Source organism: Bos grunniens, chromosome 28 (assembly GCF_055505025.1).
Source record: "Bos grunniens cultivar Pamir isolate PY7600 chromosome 28, Bosgru_T2T1.0, whole genome shotgun sequence".
Classification (NCBI taxonomy): domain Eukaryota; kingdom Metazoa; phylum Chordata; class Mammalia; order Artiodactyla; family Bovidae; genus Bos; species Bos grunniens.
Window position 1 is genome coordinate 18,419,307 of NC_141192.1, and position 16,427 is coordinate 18,435,733.

At 51.9% G+C, this 16,427-nt stretch overlaps 1 protein-coding gene across 6 annotated transcripts in view; it reads right to left on the reverse strand.

Moving 5' to 3' along the window:
* CDH23 (cadherin related 23) overlaps positions 1 to 16,427 on the reverse strand; it is a 439,149-nt gene that overhangs the window by 170,023 nt on the left and 252,699 nt on the right. For all 6 annotated transcript variants that reach the window (XR_015156859.1, XM_086382172.1, XM_086382174.1 and 3 more), the window contains exons 12-13: positions 15,596 to 15,745; positions 14,953 to 15,111 (exon numbers count right to left, since the gene is read on the reverse strand). Coding sequence is in view for 5 of the 6 variants with exons in the window: in XM_086382172.1 (XP_086238298.1) it covers positions 14,953 to 15,111; positions 15,596 to 15,745 (309 nt within the window). In the remaining variant the exon portion in view is untranslated. The remainder of the gene's footprint in view (positions 1 to 14,952; positions 15,112 to 15,595; positions 15,746 to 16,427) is intronic.

Consider the following 16,427-nt stretch of genomic DNA (forward strand, 5'->3'; position numbering starts at 1 on the left):
ACATAAATCACAGAAGTATCTTCTTTGATCCATCTCTTAGAATAATGAAAATAAAAACAAAAATAAACAAACAGGTCCTAGTTAAACTTGAAAGCTTCTGCACAGCAAATGAAACCATAAGCCAAACAAAAATATAATCCACATAATGGGAGACAATATTTGCACATGAAGCAACTGACAAAGGATAAATCTCCAACAATATAAACAAAATATATGCAGCTGTATACCAAAAAAAAAACAAAAACAAACAAAAACCCAATCAGACAATGGGCATATCTAAATGGACATTTCTCTAAAAATGACATACAGATGGCCAAAAAGAGCATGAAAAGATGATCAACATCACTAATGATCAGAGAAATGCAAATCAAAACCACAATGAGGCATCACCTCATACCAGTCAGAATGGCCATCATCAGAAAGTCTACAAATAAATACTGGAGAGGGTGTGGAAAAAAGAGCAACCTCCTACACTATTAGTGGGAATGTAAACCGATACATTTGGAGAAGGAAATGGCAACCCACTCCAGCGTTCTTGCCTGGAGAATCCCAGGGACAGAGGAGCCTGGTGGGCTGCCGTCTCTGGGGTTGCACAGAGTCGGACACGACTGAAGCGACTTAGCAGCAGCAGCAAACTGATACAACCACGATGAAGAATAGTATGGATACTTCTTTAAAAGTAGAAATAGAACTATCATATGATCCAGCAATCCCACTCCATATATCCAGAGAAAATCATAGTGTGAAAGGATATACAGGCACCCCAGTGTTCACTGCAGCCCTATTCACAATAGTCAAGACATGGAACCAATCTAAATATCCCTCAACAGAGAACTGGGTAAAGAAGATGTGGTACATATATACAATGGACTATTACTCAGTCATAAAAAAGAAGAAAATGCCATTTGAAGCAATATGGATGGACCTAGAGATTTTCATACTAAGTGAAGTAAGTCTGACAGAGAAAGCCACATATCATAGGCTATCACTCATATGGAGAGTCTAAAAAATGATACAAATGAACTTGTTTACAAAACAGAAGCAGACTTACAGACATTGAAAACAAATTTATGGTTACCAAAGGGGAAATGTGGTGGGAAGGGATTAATCAGGAGTTTGGGATTAATGTACACACACTACTATATATAAAGTAGATAACCAACAAGTACCTACTGTACAGCACAGGGAATTCTATTCAATATTCTGATAATCTGTACAAGAAAAAAAAATCTTGGACTTCCCTGGTGGTACAGTGGATAAAAATCTGCCTGCTAATGCAGGGGCACAGGTTCAATCCCTGGTCCAGGAAGACTGAACGTGCTGTGCAGCAACTAAGCCCGTGTCCGACAACTACCGAGGCCTTGCTCTAAAGCCTGTGAGTTGCAACTGCTGAAGCCCACGTGCCCTAGAGCCTGTGCTCCACGACAAGAGGAGCCACCACAATGAAGAGCCCACGTGCTGCAACAAAGAGCAGCCCCTGCGCACTGCAACCAGAGAAAGCCCGCACGCAGCACATGGTCCAGTGCAGCCAAAAAGAATCTGAGAAAGAATTAATACATGTATATGTGTAACTGAATCACTCAGCTATATACCTGAAACTAATATTGCAGATTAACTGTACTCCAATAAAATTTTTAAAAAATTAACTCAAAATGGAAGAAAGATGTAAATATAAGACCTCAAACCATAAAACCTGGAAAGAAAACACAGGTATTAGTCTTAGTGATGATTTTTTTCTGGCTTTGATGCTTAAAGCAAAAGTAATGAACTAAAAAAATAAACAAGTCGGACTACATCAAATTAAAAAGCTTCCAAACTTCAAAAGAAACCAACAAAATAAAAAGATAACCTACTGAATGGGAGAATATATTTGCAAATCACATATCTGGTAAGGGGTTCATATCCACACCTATGGAATGCATACAGCTCACTAGCAAAAACCCAAACAATCTGATTAAAAAATGGGCAGAGGATCCGAATAGGAGTTTTTCCAATGATGATGTGCAGATGGCCAACAGGTACTTGAAGAGGTACTCAACATCGCTCATCATCAGGGAAATGAAAATCAAACCACGGAGAGCTATCACCTCATACCCATTAGAATAACTACCATCACGAAGATAACAAACAATAAGTGTTGATGAGAAGGTGGATAGAGAACCCTTGCGCACTGCCGCTGGGAATATAAACTGGTGCAGCCACTGTGGAAAACAGTATGGAGATTCCTCAAAAAAATTAAAAATAGAGCTACCAAACGATTCAGCAATTCTAGTTCTGGATATTTACCTGAAGAAAAAGAAACACTAATTTGAAAAGATATCTGAACTCCCATGCTGACATCAACTTTTTTTTAAACAATAGCCAAGATACAGAAACAAACTAAGTGTTCATTGAGAGAGAATGAATGCTAAGTCGCTTCAGTCATGTCCGACTCTGTGCAACCCCAGAGATGGCAGCCCACCAGGCTCCCCCGTCCCTGGGATTCTCCAGGCAAGAACACTGGAGTGGGTTGCCATTTCCTTCTCCAAGGCATGAAAGTGGAAAGTCAAAGTGAAGTCGCTCAGTCGTGTCCGACTCTTCGAGACCCCATGGACTGCAGCCCACCAGGCTCCTCCATCCATAGGACTTTCTAGGCAAGAGTACTGGAGTGGGGTGCCATTGCCTTCTCTGAGAGAATGAATAAAGAAGATGTATACATGCAGTGGAATATTATTCAGCCATAAAAAGATGGAAATTTCGCCATTGTTGACAATATGGATGAACCTCCTTGAGGGCAGAAAGCTAACTGGAATAAATGAGACATAGAAAGACAAATACTATATACTGTTACTTATAAGTAGAATTTAAACAACCACCACCACCACACCCAGCTCACAGCTACAGAGAACACATTGCTGGTTGCCAAAGGCTGGGATGGAGATGGGTGAAATGAATAAAGGAAGTCAAAAGGTACAAACATTATAAAATAAGTTCTGAGGATGTATGTAGAGTATGGTGACTATCGTTAATGATACTTTACTGTATATTTGAAAGTTGCTAAAACAGTAGATCTTAAAAGTTCTCATTAAAAAAATGAAATCTAGTAGAATAAAACAGAAAGAACTAGGCTGTATTATCACACTTAGTAGGGAAGTATTGCTATGTCCTACACATGGATGTGTGTGAGTGTGTCTTCTGGGTTATGAAGTTAAATGTAATTTTTATTATGGATCATGATTAAAAAAAAAGAAAAGTTTAAAAAACATTAAGCAAGCCAATGGGCATATGGTACGTTGAGCCACTCCAGGAACAAGGTGAAAGGAACTGTAGCTGTCTTCCCCCCAACAAGGATGATGCAGTAAGATTAGGCTACTCCAGACGCACGAGCTCAGCTCAACAGAACCCTAAACCTCTGCGGGCCCCCTCCATGCTCCCGCAGCCTTTCTGCCTCCTGCTTCCAGGGTCAGCTTTCAGGCCTGTGCCCCTCTCCTGCTGACCGGTTCCAGGGCTCCTGACCCACCCAATACAGGTGGACTTTGTCGGACATTTGCTTTACTGCGCTGATGAACTCATTCCAGCCCCGGCTGCAGTTACAGCTGCCCACTATCCCCTCATTCGCGGGGTCCATTCCATCTTCTTTGCTCTGGTGTCTTCTGAGAAAGTGCCTGAGAGGAGCAATCGGCAGCAACCCTACTGCAGGGGGTCTGACAGGAGCAGAGGGAAGGGAGTCACAGTTCCTGATGTAGGAGGGGAGTGTCAGGGGTAGGCGGTCGCATGCTGTCGGGACAGACAGACAGCCTGCGGGCATCCAGCAGAATCCCTTAATTTTACAGAAGAGGACACCAAGACCCTGGGAGCAGGGACCTGCCCAAGGTCACCCAGCGACGACGTAGCTCCAGCTTCTGGAGGGCAGGCTGGGCTCATCTCTCTGGACTCTGGAAACAGCTGATTTCAACAATAGGCTGGAGCTCAGCATGGGAATGGACACCTCATAGTGACAAGCAGCAAGTGGGAGGTAGGCCCCAGGGCTTTGGAATCAGGCAGATCCAGGTGTGAATCCTGGCTTGGTCACTTGCTCTGCTGGCTGACCCTGGACAGGTTACTAAACCTCTCTGGGCTTCCGTTTCTTTCTTCTGGACAATGGGTCCAGGAAGAGGCACATAGCATGCTGTAAAGTGCTTGCCATTTATACACTAAGCTTACAGCATGGGCTTACCAGGTCTGTGATGATGAACAATAGTGTCCTTTTTTTTTTGGACAAAGGGGCAAAGGTCAGCAGCAGACATAGCTGTTCCTGTCAAGGATGGGAATTCTGGAGGCACCAGTGAGAGAGGCGTGAGAGGCCTGATGGAAAACGAGGCTTTAGATCAATTTGCCAAAAATCAAGCAGTCGAGCGACTAAATGGCAGGAAACTGCTGGACCTTGAACAAGGTCTGGGACAATCCACTTAAGGGCCGAGCTGGGGGAGCCCTGGCTCTCCATCCAGACCCAGGCTCTAGGCAGTCAGAGGCAGCAGCCCCTGGCCTCCAACCACAAGTCCTGTCAAGGCTCCTTCCAGAAGCCCAGGGTGGCAGTGGGCAGCCAGCTGTGTTCTCTCTCTCTCTCCTTAGCGCCTGTCCTACCTCTCATTCCATCCCATTCTGGGTTTCACGGATTGATATTTAGATTAAAGAGATAAACACATCCAGAGGAGCACTGAGGCCTGACAGACAGAGGAACTTGGAGCCGTCAATCACCATCAACCAGCTCAGCTTCCTCCCAGCGCCTGGCCCTGCTGACTGGAGATGAACGAAGAGCAGATTAAAGGGGCCCAGAAGTACAGTTTAGACACCCCCGCCCCGAATGGGGGATGGTGTGCCTATGAAGACCTTCCACGACAGCTTGGGAGCCGGACTAGGGTGACTACTGTTTACGTGTGCCTGTGCTTGTGTGTGTGTGTGCCTGTGTGTGTCTAACCTCTCTTCCCCTCCCCAGGCTGCAGATAAAGAATTCAATTTTCTTTTAAATGGTGGGGAAATTGGAAGAGATTTTGTTCTGTTTAAGCACAGCTGGAGTCTCAGGTCTCTAGGGACTGGAGAACAATGAGATCAATTAAGATGCCTGCCGTGAGGGGGTGTCAGGAAGAGATGGGGAGAGAGCGCAGAGTGGGGGGCACAGGAAGAAGGGGAAGGGCAGCTGAGGGGACCCACCTGCCAGGAAGTCCTGCCTCCGCTCTTCCCTGTGTTGACCTGCTCACCTCTGTTGGGTTTTGCTAAGGAACTTGGATGAGGTCTAACCTTTGGGTGGTGTTATCGCCCAGACTTGCTGATAATTCATGTTGCCAATTTCTGTCACCAACTCTATGCAATGATAGAATCGACCTGAAACACTGCTATCAGAAACAGGGAGAGGCCAACTATCCTAGAGGGGCACGGATAACCCGGGACGCCTGGCCTGCAGCAGAGGCTGGTACCAACAACTTGTTATGCATAGGCACCTTTACACGCATCATCCTACAACATTCCTGAGACGGGAATTATTCTCCCTGTTTCAAAGAGGAGGAAACCCAAACTCAATGACAGTAAGTAACCTGCCTGAAGCCAACCTGCTGGTGAGAAACTGAGGCAGGGCTCCAGCCCAGGGCTGTCTGTCCATTTCAGTGTTCATGAAGGTGGCACCTGGCAGTCAGGTGGGATGAAGATGGGCGTGCCTTGCTGGGTCTGGGGAAGAGCATGGTGGGGCCTCTGTCCAGACCTGAGCAGGGACTGTGAGAGAAGGGAGCACGGAGGAAGGGCTCCCGAATCTTCCACCTCGCTCCATTTCCACTGCCACCTGAGTTGTTGGAGCTGTCGTCTCTCACCTGGTCACCCCGCTTGCGCCCTGGGAGACTCCCTCTCCTGCTGGCCTGCGCTCCACACAGCAGCCTCCATGATTCATCTGGCTCCCCTTCAGCGCAGTCACCCATCCTAGGGTGACCTCCTGACCTCCTCTGGTCTTCCCTCCTCACGGAGTATTCACCTACACCAGGCTCTTGTCTCAAGACTCTCACCTGTGGCTCCCTCAGCCTAGGGCAGCTCTTTGCAGAATTCTCAACTCAGACTCCCCCTGCCATCCTTCAGAGCTCCATCCATTGTCACCTTCTGTGAGAGACCCGTCTTCCTTGACCACCTGGTGCAACAGGTAACAATGCCACAGCTGGGACTCCCCACTTTCTGCCCCTGGCTATACCCTCCCCATGGCACGTGTCCCTCTCTGACACACTCTGGATTTCCTTATTCTCTCGCCCCTGCACATACAGGGAGGTTGGTCTGTCTCGTTCACTGCTGTCATTTCAGGCCACTGATCAACAGTCATTGAATGAAAGAGTATGGTGGATGCATCTGGGGGTGTGAAGGAATATAGTAGAGGTCCCTTTTCCCCCAGAGAGAGCAGAGTTCTGCTCTAGAGGGGGTGGTGGGGAGGCTTCTGCAGGGGAGAAACAGGCTCACGGCGCACCCAGCGCCATCAGCTGCAGCCCAGGCAGCAAGGTCAGCTGGAGCAGACCTGTCTGCAGGGGGAGGCTGAAGGGCGGGGCACATTTCAGCCTTGACCTTGTAATCACATGCCCTGATTAGGACAAGGAGGCCTAAGCGACCCTCGAATCTGGTGGCCATTGCACCCCCTGCACCCCAGACCCTGCCTGATGTAGGAGGGATAATCAGAGGGCATCCAGCTTACCCCCTCCTTGGAGTGAGCAGGAAGCCAAGGCCCAGAGAAGGAATGAGACTGGCACAGGGTCACAGGGCAAGTCGGGGTCTAAGAGCCCAGGCCTCGGGGCTCCCTGTCCAGCAGTGTTCCCCCAGTGCCTATCGCCAGAGCAGGTGTTTGGGAGCCTGGCACAAGTAGGGAAACAGAAGTTACAAGGCTTCGGATTCAGACAGACACCTCTGCCCCTGACTTGCTGGGTGAACATGGGTGTATAATCTACCCTTTCCCTGCCTCAGTTTCCCTCATGAGACTGCTGCCTCCATTCCTCCTTCGAGGAAGCTGCCCTAGACACTCCAGACCACGGGAGTCCAACCTACTCTGTGCCACACACCCCAGGCAGGGGGGCACCCGGGCAGAGAGAACCTGTCTTCAGGAAGTTCTCTGTGGAGTGGGCAGGAGAGGACATTAACCATGTTGCCCCACAGAAACGGTGAGAACAGCCAGAGAGAGCGAGGTGCAGGCGCAAGGCATGCAGGGAGCTGGCGAGGACAGGGATGGCCTCGGGGGAGGTGGGCCTGTGCCCATCACAGAGGGAGATGGCTTCTTGTGGGGAGGCCGCCGTTAGAAGAGCTGCTTCTTAGGGTTGGCAGGCTTCTGATGGTCTCAGACAGGAGGGAGGGAAAGCCAGGTCAGGAGCCCTGTGAGGACCTGCAGGGATATGCAGGGAGGCTAGGGACTCAGGGCAGGAGGAGAGAAGGGGTGTGAGGGATATAGTGGGGCCGAGGGTTGGAAAGCGGCTCAGGGCTGGGGTGTGGGGGCCTTGAATGCTGACCCGGGCCTAGAGCGCTGGAACTTTATGAGCCAGGGAGTACCAGGGGTTACTCTCTTTTCTCTCCCTTCCCCTGTCGGTGGAGAGCTCTTCCAGGCTGAAGACGATATTGGAAGGGTTCCTATTTGTGCTCTTCTGCTTGTGTTTGCGCAGGGCTTCCCTTCCCTGGAGGCTCAGGTGGTAAAGAACTGTCCTGCCACGTGGAAGACCTGGGTTCAATCCCTGGGCCAGGAAGATACCCTGGAAGAGGGCATGGCAACCCACTCCAGTATTCTTGCCTGGAGAATCCCCATGGACAGAGGAGCCTGGTGGCTACAGGCCACGGGGTCCCAAAGAATCAGGTATGACTGAGCAACCTACCTACCTTCCTTCTTCCTTTCTGGAGGAGGAGGGGGAACTGGCTCTCTCCTGGCACCAGGCTCACCTGCAGTATTTCAGGAAAGGGGTGCTGACTTGGAGTGAGCTCCGAGGGGGTCTAAGGCACCTTCGCTTGTGCAAATTCTACGACATTCTTCCCACTGACGGCTGGGGAGGGACTATAGCTCCTCTGCTTAGGTGTGAACCTGCCTTGGTGACTCACTACAACCAACATTCAGCAGAAATGATGTGGGTGACCTCTAGGCCAGGTCACAAAAAGCCACGCGGCTTCCGCCCGATTCTCTTGAGACACTCATTCCCTGTAGGCCTCTTCTGGGAGGCTCCCACTACAGACCGTGTCTGAGATGCCTGGGCCATGTGGAGAGACCACAGCCAGGAGCTCGGGACACACTGTCCAGTTGAGCCAGTACTTCAGCCAGAGCAGCCCAGGCACTGGACAGAGACGGGAGTCACCCCCAGACCTGGAGGGGCAGAGAAGGGTTCCCCTGCTGCCCTGTCCACATTCCTGACCCACCCGATCCACGAAAGTAAGAAAACGGTCACTGCTTTTTACAGCCAAGTGTGGGACGGTTTCTTACTCAGCCCTTGGAACCGAAACAAGCTTGGTGGGCCCCTGCTTGGAGCACGGCACATGGCAAGTGATTACTGAGGCAGTGCTGCTGGAACGTGGGGGCAGACAGAAACAGCGGACCACCATGGAGCTCCTTTGTGCACAGAACTGTGGAGTTCCCGTAGCCAGGACAGGCTACATAATCTGCATAACTTGCCAATGCAAAATGAAAATACAAGGCCCCCTGTTCAGAATGGAACAATTTCCAGATGGTGACAGCAGAGCATCAAACCTAGGGTGGGGCTCTCCTAATTCCAGCTTCCCAAGCGAATGCCCAGTCTGCACTCACAAGGAGCCCATCCTCCTGTCTCACCTGCTGTGGGCTCCTCTGAGTCTCAGCCCTCCTGCATCCTCATTTAACATCTGTCTTCTGTTACCTGACACTGCGGTCTGAGTGCCAGAGTGGACACAGGCAAGAACTAGCCAGAGTGTCCACTGAGAGGACCCACTGTCCAGTGGAGTCGGAGCCAAGGACAGAGGACCCAGGACCCAGGTTTAAGCACGGCAAGTGATTCACGGCAGGGATTCCTCAGTGCTCCCTGAAGCTCCACTGAGCCCCCAATTCTATGGTGGATAAGAACACAAATAACAGTCCTAGCTGTTACAGCTGCCAGCCACTCAAGCTTTCTGGGGGTAAGCGATCCAAATGGACCTCTTTTCATCCTGGGACAGATACTACTCCTATCATCCCCACAGCAAATTCTGGGGACTGGAGATTGGACGCAGCCAGGCATCTGCCTAGGGTCACAGAGATGGCAAGGTGGGGGCACGATTTCAACCTGGGTCTCTCTGGTTTCCAGGTTTTGCTCCTAAGGTTCCCTCCTGAAGGTACTGATGCAGCTGGGAGGCATCTCCCCCACTTGCAGAGTAGCAAGTCCTTCTGCGAGGGGCCAGGGGCACTAGGGAGCATCACTTAAGCCGAGGCAGGGGACTGGCCTTTCCAGACCACCTTGCAGGGCCATCGAGTTCCCAGCACCCGGGGTGAGGCCCATGTTAAATTCCTTGGATTTAGCAACATGGGAGGGGGTGTGCCCTGAGCCTGCAGGCATCACAGAGCTAGGGAAGAGGCTGATGAAGAGGCACGCTGCATTTCAATTCTTCCAGGACCGAGGCTGGCCTTTACCAGGGTCCGCCTGGGGCAGTGACATCACGTCACCTTTCCCTTTTGGTGCCAGTGTCGCTCACTATGGGCAGGGGAGGAGGAGCAGGGGCCCACAGCAGCAGGGCTGCCTCTGTTGGTGCTGCTGGGGAAGGAGGCCAGGCTGGATGACAAGGGAAAACTGGTGAGCTCCAGGAGTGGGGAAGTGACCACCTTGGAATCATCACCAAACTTCCAGATGGGGGCTGAGAGGGAGGCAAGGGAGGGACAGGCAAGGGAGCTCTAGAGAACAGTGGGTGGGTGAGGGACCCCCGAAGGACAGGAGCAGGTCTATGTTGCCAGAAGTGAAACTGGACAGCAAAAATCAACCCTTCCTCTCAGGCACAGTGAGCTGGAATGAAGCCTCATGGAACCAGAAGGCCCTGAAGCAGCACTGGCCCCACCATCTTGCTTTATAACGAGGACACTGGGGCCCCAGGGGCTCAGGGACATGCCAAGGTCACATGGCTTCTCTGGGGGCAGAGCCTTGACTCTGAGTCCTGGTGCCATCAGCTCAACCAGGAGGCCAGCATGACTTGCTGACATTTTCTGAGTGTTCCTGGCCAGGCTCAGCGCCGAGCATCTTCACCCACCATTCTACCGAACTGTCACAACACTCCCAGGTAGGATCCTGTCAGGGTACCTCTCCAGGTGGCAGGGGAGGAAACAGGCCCATCTTGGCAGAGTTGGGCTTAGACACAGGCTGAAGGGCGCCCAGATGGGGCTCTTTAAGGCCAGTGACAGTAAGAACCGCAATTTAGGTCTGTAAACCCTTAACTATTTCATCCATCCCACTCCGCTGAAGCCTCCCAGCAACCCAGGCAATACAGGCAGGCCGACTTTCTTGACCACATCCCAGAGAAGCAGTGACTGGTCCACAACAACAGGATTCAAGGACCTGCCTGAGACGGTGCCAGCCTCCCAGGGGTGGGCTGGAAGAGGAGCCAGGAGCATTTGGCAACCCACCCCTGGGTAGCAGACTGAGCTGGTTCTGGGCCCCGCACCTGCCCCATCAGGGCCCTTATGCACCTCTCCTTCTTGCATTGTTTCCTGCCCAGGGAAGACTCCTGTCTTGTCCAACAGTCCATCCTCTGCCCATCTCTGCTGAGCACTGCCTATCCCCGGAGCAGGGAAGAAAGTGAGATGAGACCTGCCCTTCTGGCTGCTGCTCCTCCTCAGTGTCTTCCTCTCATTGCCCTGGGGATACGGAGCTAGTAAATCTGGGGGCACGAGCTCCATACTACAGGAGGCCAGTCTGGTTCCTTTCTGCCAGCTGTTTCCCAAATGCCAGCCACAGGCCTCCAGGATGGAAGGAGTAAGAGAATGTGAATGGGTGAACACAAGACTTCTCCACTATCAGGAAAGCAGCCCAGTGGCTGCGTCTGGAGTAGGCACAACTCAGGAGGAAGACAGACTGCTGAACGGCCCCCCCACCCCTCACACCCACCTCAGAGGGGCAGCACTCCACCTCCTTATACATCACACGCCCCTCACTGCATTCTAGCCTCAGGGCCTTTGCACATGCTACTCCCTTTTTCTCCAATGTGCTTCCTTCCGTTTGCTGACCTGTTAATGCCTACTCAACTGCTACATCCTCAGGGAAGCCTTCCCCGGGCCCAGCCAAGGCCAAGTGCCCTGTTACAGGTTTTCACAGCCCCCTGATCTCTCCACACAGCCAGTAATGCTTAATATAAAGATTCACTTCTCAGTACTAACATCAGGCCTTCCCAAGAGACTATAAACTTCATGACAGCAAGACTCACATCACCATTGCATCCTCAGGGCCATGTGCCTGACACAGTAGTAGGGATTCAGAAAACATTTGTTCCATGCATGTTTAGATTTCTCTCTTACTGTCCAGCAGCACCCACATACCCCACCAGCACCCAAGTACCCATCAGCAAGGCTACAGGGCTGCCTGAAGCCCAGAAGAATCCTAGGTAGAAACCCCAGTCTTTCTACTCAAGTCCTATTATTATTAGGTCAGGAGGCAGGATTGGAAGGTGAGAATCAGAGCAGGCTGGGGATATGAGAGAAGAAACCACACCACCCAGAGGATGGGGAGCCATCAGCACCGTACACACACGTGCTATATACACGTATCTGAGTGCATGTAGTTGCAAACACAAATAAAGATACAGACACAAGGACATGTCTGTGCACATGCACACACATGCCCACAAGCAAACACAGGTCGTGAGTGTGCCCCTACACAGCCTTCCCCTCTATGGTCACCCTTCAGAGTGGGGCTCAAGGTCAAGCCTGTGACCGCTACATTCCTGCCCTCTCCCCTCCACCAGTAGAAGCTCATTTTTCTAGAGCTGGGGGCTGTAAGGGTCTCAAAACCTGGGGTGAGGGAAGTTCAGGGAGCAGGGAGGTAAGAAGAGATGCCATCCCAGCTGGGATGCCTGCTGCAGTGAGGGTCAGAGAGTCCCCTTGCAGCAGGCTCTGCCCTGGCCTTCAGTGCAAATTAAAACATTTTCCCTTTCTTCATAGTTTTTTTTTTTTTTCCCCTGACATATCTGCCCAAGAAACATTTTAATAACATCCCAGAAAAGGTCAAGGAGAAGGAATTTCACAGTCTCTGAGCAGGTGGCTGTAACTTCAGCCCCTCCTGGAGCAAAGCAGGTGGAGAGACTGGGCTGACACTGGATCCGAGGGCAGAAGGGCAGGGTGGGAGAAGCCAGGGCAGTGGGTATGGCGGGTGTGACCGCGGAACTTGCCACCTGCTAGCAGCTCTGGAAGGACCTTGGGGGGAGATGGGGTGACAGTGAGTGGGGGTCACCAGGGGGTGCTTTCATGCCTGTCATTCACACCCACTGATGGCAGCCTTGGTGGGGGGAATCATGCCCATTTTGCAGATGGGAAATGAAGGCTCTTAGAGGTGATAAGGGTAGAGGAGTACGCAGTGAAGGCAGGGCCCATGGTTTCACTCCGGGACCTGAGCTCCTTCAGACACAGAGTCCTGCTGCTAGAGCTTATTGCGGGGTGAAACGACCCCCTCACAGCTGCACAATTCCACAGACCCCGGGGCTGGGGCTGGGGCTGTGACAGGAAGGTGCGAAGGGCTTGACAGACACACTCAGGAACTAGAGGCAGCCCAGATGAGCCAGTCCTGAGTGGAGACCCTCAGGCAGCCGCAGAGGCTGAACACATCTGCTAAACATCCAGAGGGGCTGGAAAAGGGGTCATAGGCAGTGGGCAGGGGGTCCGTGCAGGCCCAGGAACTGCTCCAGTGCCTGAGGACACCCAGTGTGAGAACCTACTCTCCAGTGCCAACCCTGGATGGAACTGGGCTTCACACATAGTCCTCGGCACCCGCAGCTGCGCATCAGCCAAGAGGTGTGCCACCCTACACCTCACACCCCACCCCTGCCCCCTAGGCTCCCTCAGCCCTCGCCAGGGCCACGGGAGATGGGGACTGCAAAGCAAGACCCTTCTTCTCCAGCAAGAGTGACAGGAAGGAATCCCTCGTCACCTGCTAAGCCTGGGCCTTATATATGAATTTTTGTATAAGCTTTTTACTGAAGTATAATATGCAGAAAAGTACACAAGTCACAGGTGTAGTCTTATGAATTTTCAAAGAGCACACCCCATGTGACCAGCGCCCAGATGAAGAATCAAAACATTCTATGACATCAGAACTTTCCCCTGAACATCCTATGACATCAGAACTGCCCCATATGACCACTATGCTGATCCCTTTTTCTACAGATCCATTTTGCATCTATTTTACACTTAGGGAATCATACAAAAAGTATTCTTTCATGTAGAGCCCCCCCCTGAAGTATTATATTTTTGTGAGATATATCCATGTTCAGTGTGGCTACAGTTTGTTCATTCTCCTTGCGGTACAGTACATCCATATGGCTGCAGGCCCTGTGAGAGACAGGCTGCCTGGGTGTCCTTCACCCTGACATTGGAAGGTGGCTGGGGGGATGAAGAGGATTTCTTCGGGTCCAGAAGGCCAGAGCCCCTGGCCTTGCTCTCTGTGGGGCCCTTAGAGGCTGCAGGAGGGCCCATGGGGCCTCAAGCACCAGGTGACTGATTGCAAGGAGCAACTCTGTGAAAGCCGGTGGAGCCACGGGCTGGGGAAGCATCCGGGAAGAAAACAGCCGCAGCAGACTTACTGTTTATGTCTGACGGCCTGCCTAGCTAAACATCTGTTTGAAAAATTAATAACTGTCAGATGGGAAGGACCTGGGGGCTGAAAACAGTTTCATACCATCTGTCTGTAGAGTAAACACACTTTGGAGTAGGGGGTCTGGGATCGACAGGCAATGTCTGTGCCTGGAGTTAGAATTCAGCGAGAAGGGCAAGAATTTTGGGGGCCTCAGTGGGCAGGGAGGGGCAGCAGCAGGTTAAACTCTCTAAGTTTTATTGAGCACCTACTATGGGCAAGCCCCTGAGCCTGTGTAGCACACATCTGCCACTGATCTGCTCAGCAACCCTCTTTGTTCTGATAACAGAGGCTGCTGTAGAATGGCCCCTGTCCCATTCTCAGCCCATGTAATTTGAATGGGGCTGACCCACGCCCTGACTCTACTAGGGGGAGCATGACCATCTCTGGTATATCAGAATTATGGTGGCCCAGTAAGCTGAGTCAATGAGAATCAGCTCTGGGAGTTTTGCTGGAACTATTGAAAAAGAACATTTCTTTTCCCCCACTGGGGTTGATAAATTGGTAAGAAGTGAGCCTAGGGGTGCTGGTGTGCCTCTCTGCCAATACAAAGAAGCAGAGGCCAGTGCTGAAGTCAGATTCCTGCTCAACTGAGTGCCTGGATACAGCCATGCCTGAAATCACGTACACTCTCGAGTTACAAGAGCCAATCCTTTTTTTTGTTTGTTTGTTTGAGCCAGTTAAAGGTTTCTATCCCTTGTGATTACAAGTCCTGACTGATACAAATGGACACCAGGAGGGTCCCCTGTCAAGGTCCCAGCAAGACAGCTGGGGAGGTCCAGGAGCCCATTCTTCTGTGGTGCCCACGCTCAGAGGGACAGGACTGCCCTCCTGAAAGATGGCTGGCACCTGTCCCCATTAGAAGGTAGGTCTAGGGCTCCCGGCCCACTCAAGCTCACCATCTCTCAGGGACAAGGCAGAAAACTAACCCTGGGCCCAACTTCATTTTTTCCCAGGTGGGTGCCTTTTCCACATTGCTTCCCTGGCCAAGGAAGCCTCATCATGAAGAAACCGGATGCTCTAATACACCAACACCACAACCTCTGAGGGCTTGGGGGTACCCCCTCCCCCTCTCCCCTAACTGCCCACACTCCTTGGGCAAAATCCCTCTGGACGCCTCCTGATGGTTGACCCCAGAGCTCAGTTGCCCTGTAAGGGAGAGAGGACTCACCAGGACTGTTAGCACTGAGGTCCCCACGGTGACATTCTCATACAAGCTGACATTGTACAGTGGCTGGCTGAAGATGGGCCGGTTGTCATTCTCATTGATGAGGGTGATCTTCACCTTGGCATAGCCCACGTGGTCAGGCACACTCTCATTGGCAAAGAGCTGGGTATGCAGAGCAAGGAACCAGTGAGCACTTGTATGCTCCTGGAGCCCTCGTTCCCATAAGTTCCCCTGGGGCCTCCACCCATCCCAACCCAGAGCACCTGTCTGAGTCACTGCCCATCCCAGATGTGTGCTCCTGGGAATCCCTTTATGAGTGCTCACAGGGCCAGGGTGGCCACAGAATTTGCTGGGGAGGCAGGGGCTAACGGGGGCTGGACTGGCTGAGGCTGGGCAGCAGAGGCTCTCGATGGGCTTCTGAGACTGTGATGGGACCTAATAAAATTCCACGCAATGCTTGGACATTTCCTCATCCTCCTTGAGAAGGGGAGGCCCAGGCCAGCCCCTGCCACAGCTCGGTGGGCTTCTCTAGGTCAGACCCACAGGGAAGAATGGGGAGAGGAGTAGGGGACATTTAAGGGGACGGTGTTGCCCCGTGCCTCACCTGAAATCCCCCTCCCAGCCAAGGAGAGGTGAGGGGACTTACGTCAAAGTCGTAGCGGTCCACAGTCTCATAGTCCAGGGGGATTGCCACTCGGATGCGAATGTCTGCTTTCCCTTGGACGGACGTCGGGGAGATGATGAAGTGGTGGGAGTTATTCCCCACCAGGTACACCTCGAACATGCTGTTCAGGCCCTGGGTCAGAAGAGAGAAGAAACCAGTCAGAGCGTGGGAAGCCAAGGCTCGGAGCGCGGCTGGAGGAGCAGGGTGGCAGGGGAGGCAGATGAGGTGCTGGGACCAGAGTAGGACTTGTCAACTCCCCACCCCAAAGTGGTCTGGCTTCCCCTGTGTGATTCCGGCTTGGCTCCCTGGCCCTCCGGCCCATGTCCAGGCCTTCTGGAAATTTCCTCCAATTCTTTTTGCCTTTATCAGCCCATCAGATGCCCACCATATCTCTTTTGGGTGGTTTGATTCATTTTCCATCTCCCACTCCCTCTTCTGTTCCAGTGACACTAACTGGGGGAAGTATCTGCAAGACCCAGCAGGGAGATGGTAGAAAGAAAAGGAAGAGGGCCAGAAGGGAGTGGAGGGGGATGAAGCAAGTAAGCATTCAGGGTCAGCTTGGACCAGAGAGGGCATGAGGGCTGCAGCTGGCAACTGCTTTTCCTACATCCCCTCTCTGGATTGTGTCAATCAGGGGGAATACTGCCTTCCTTACATGTGCAGTAGGAACCACCCAGATGGCTGAGTGGCAAAGTGAACCCCTGTATTCCCCTCTCTGTGGCCAGCCATGGTGGCCGGGAGGACACAGGATCCCAAATAGTGTAGAGTTGCCGGGCCCTTCACTGGTTCTGCCAGAACCCAGCAGCCAGAGGCC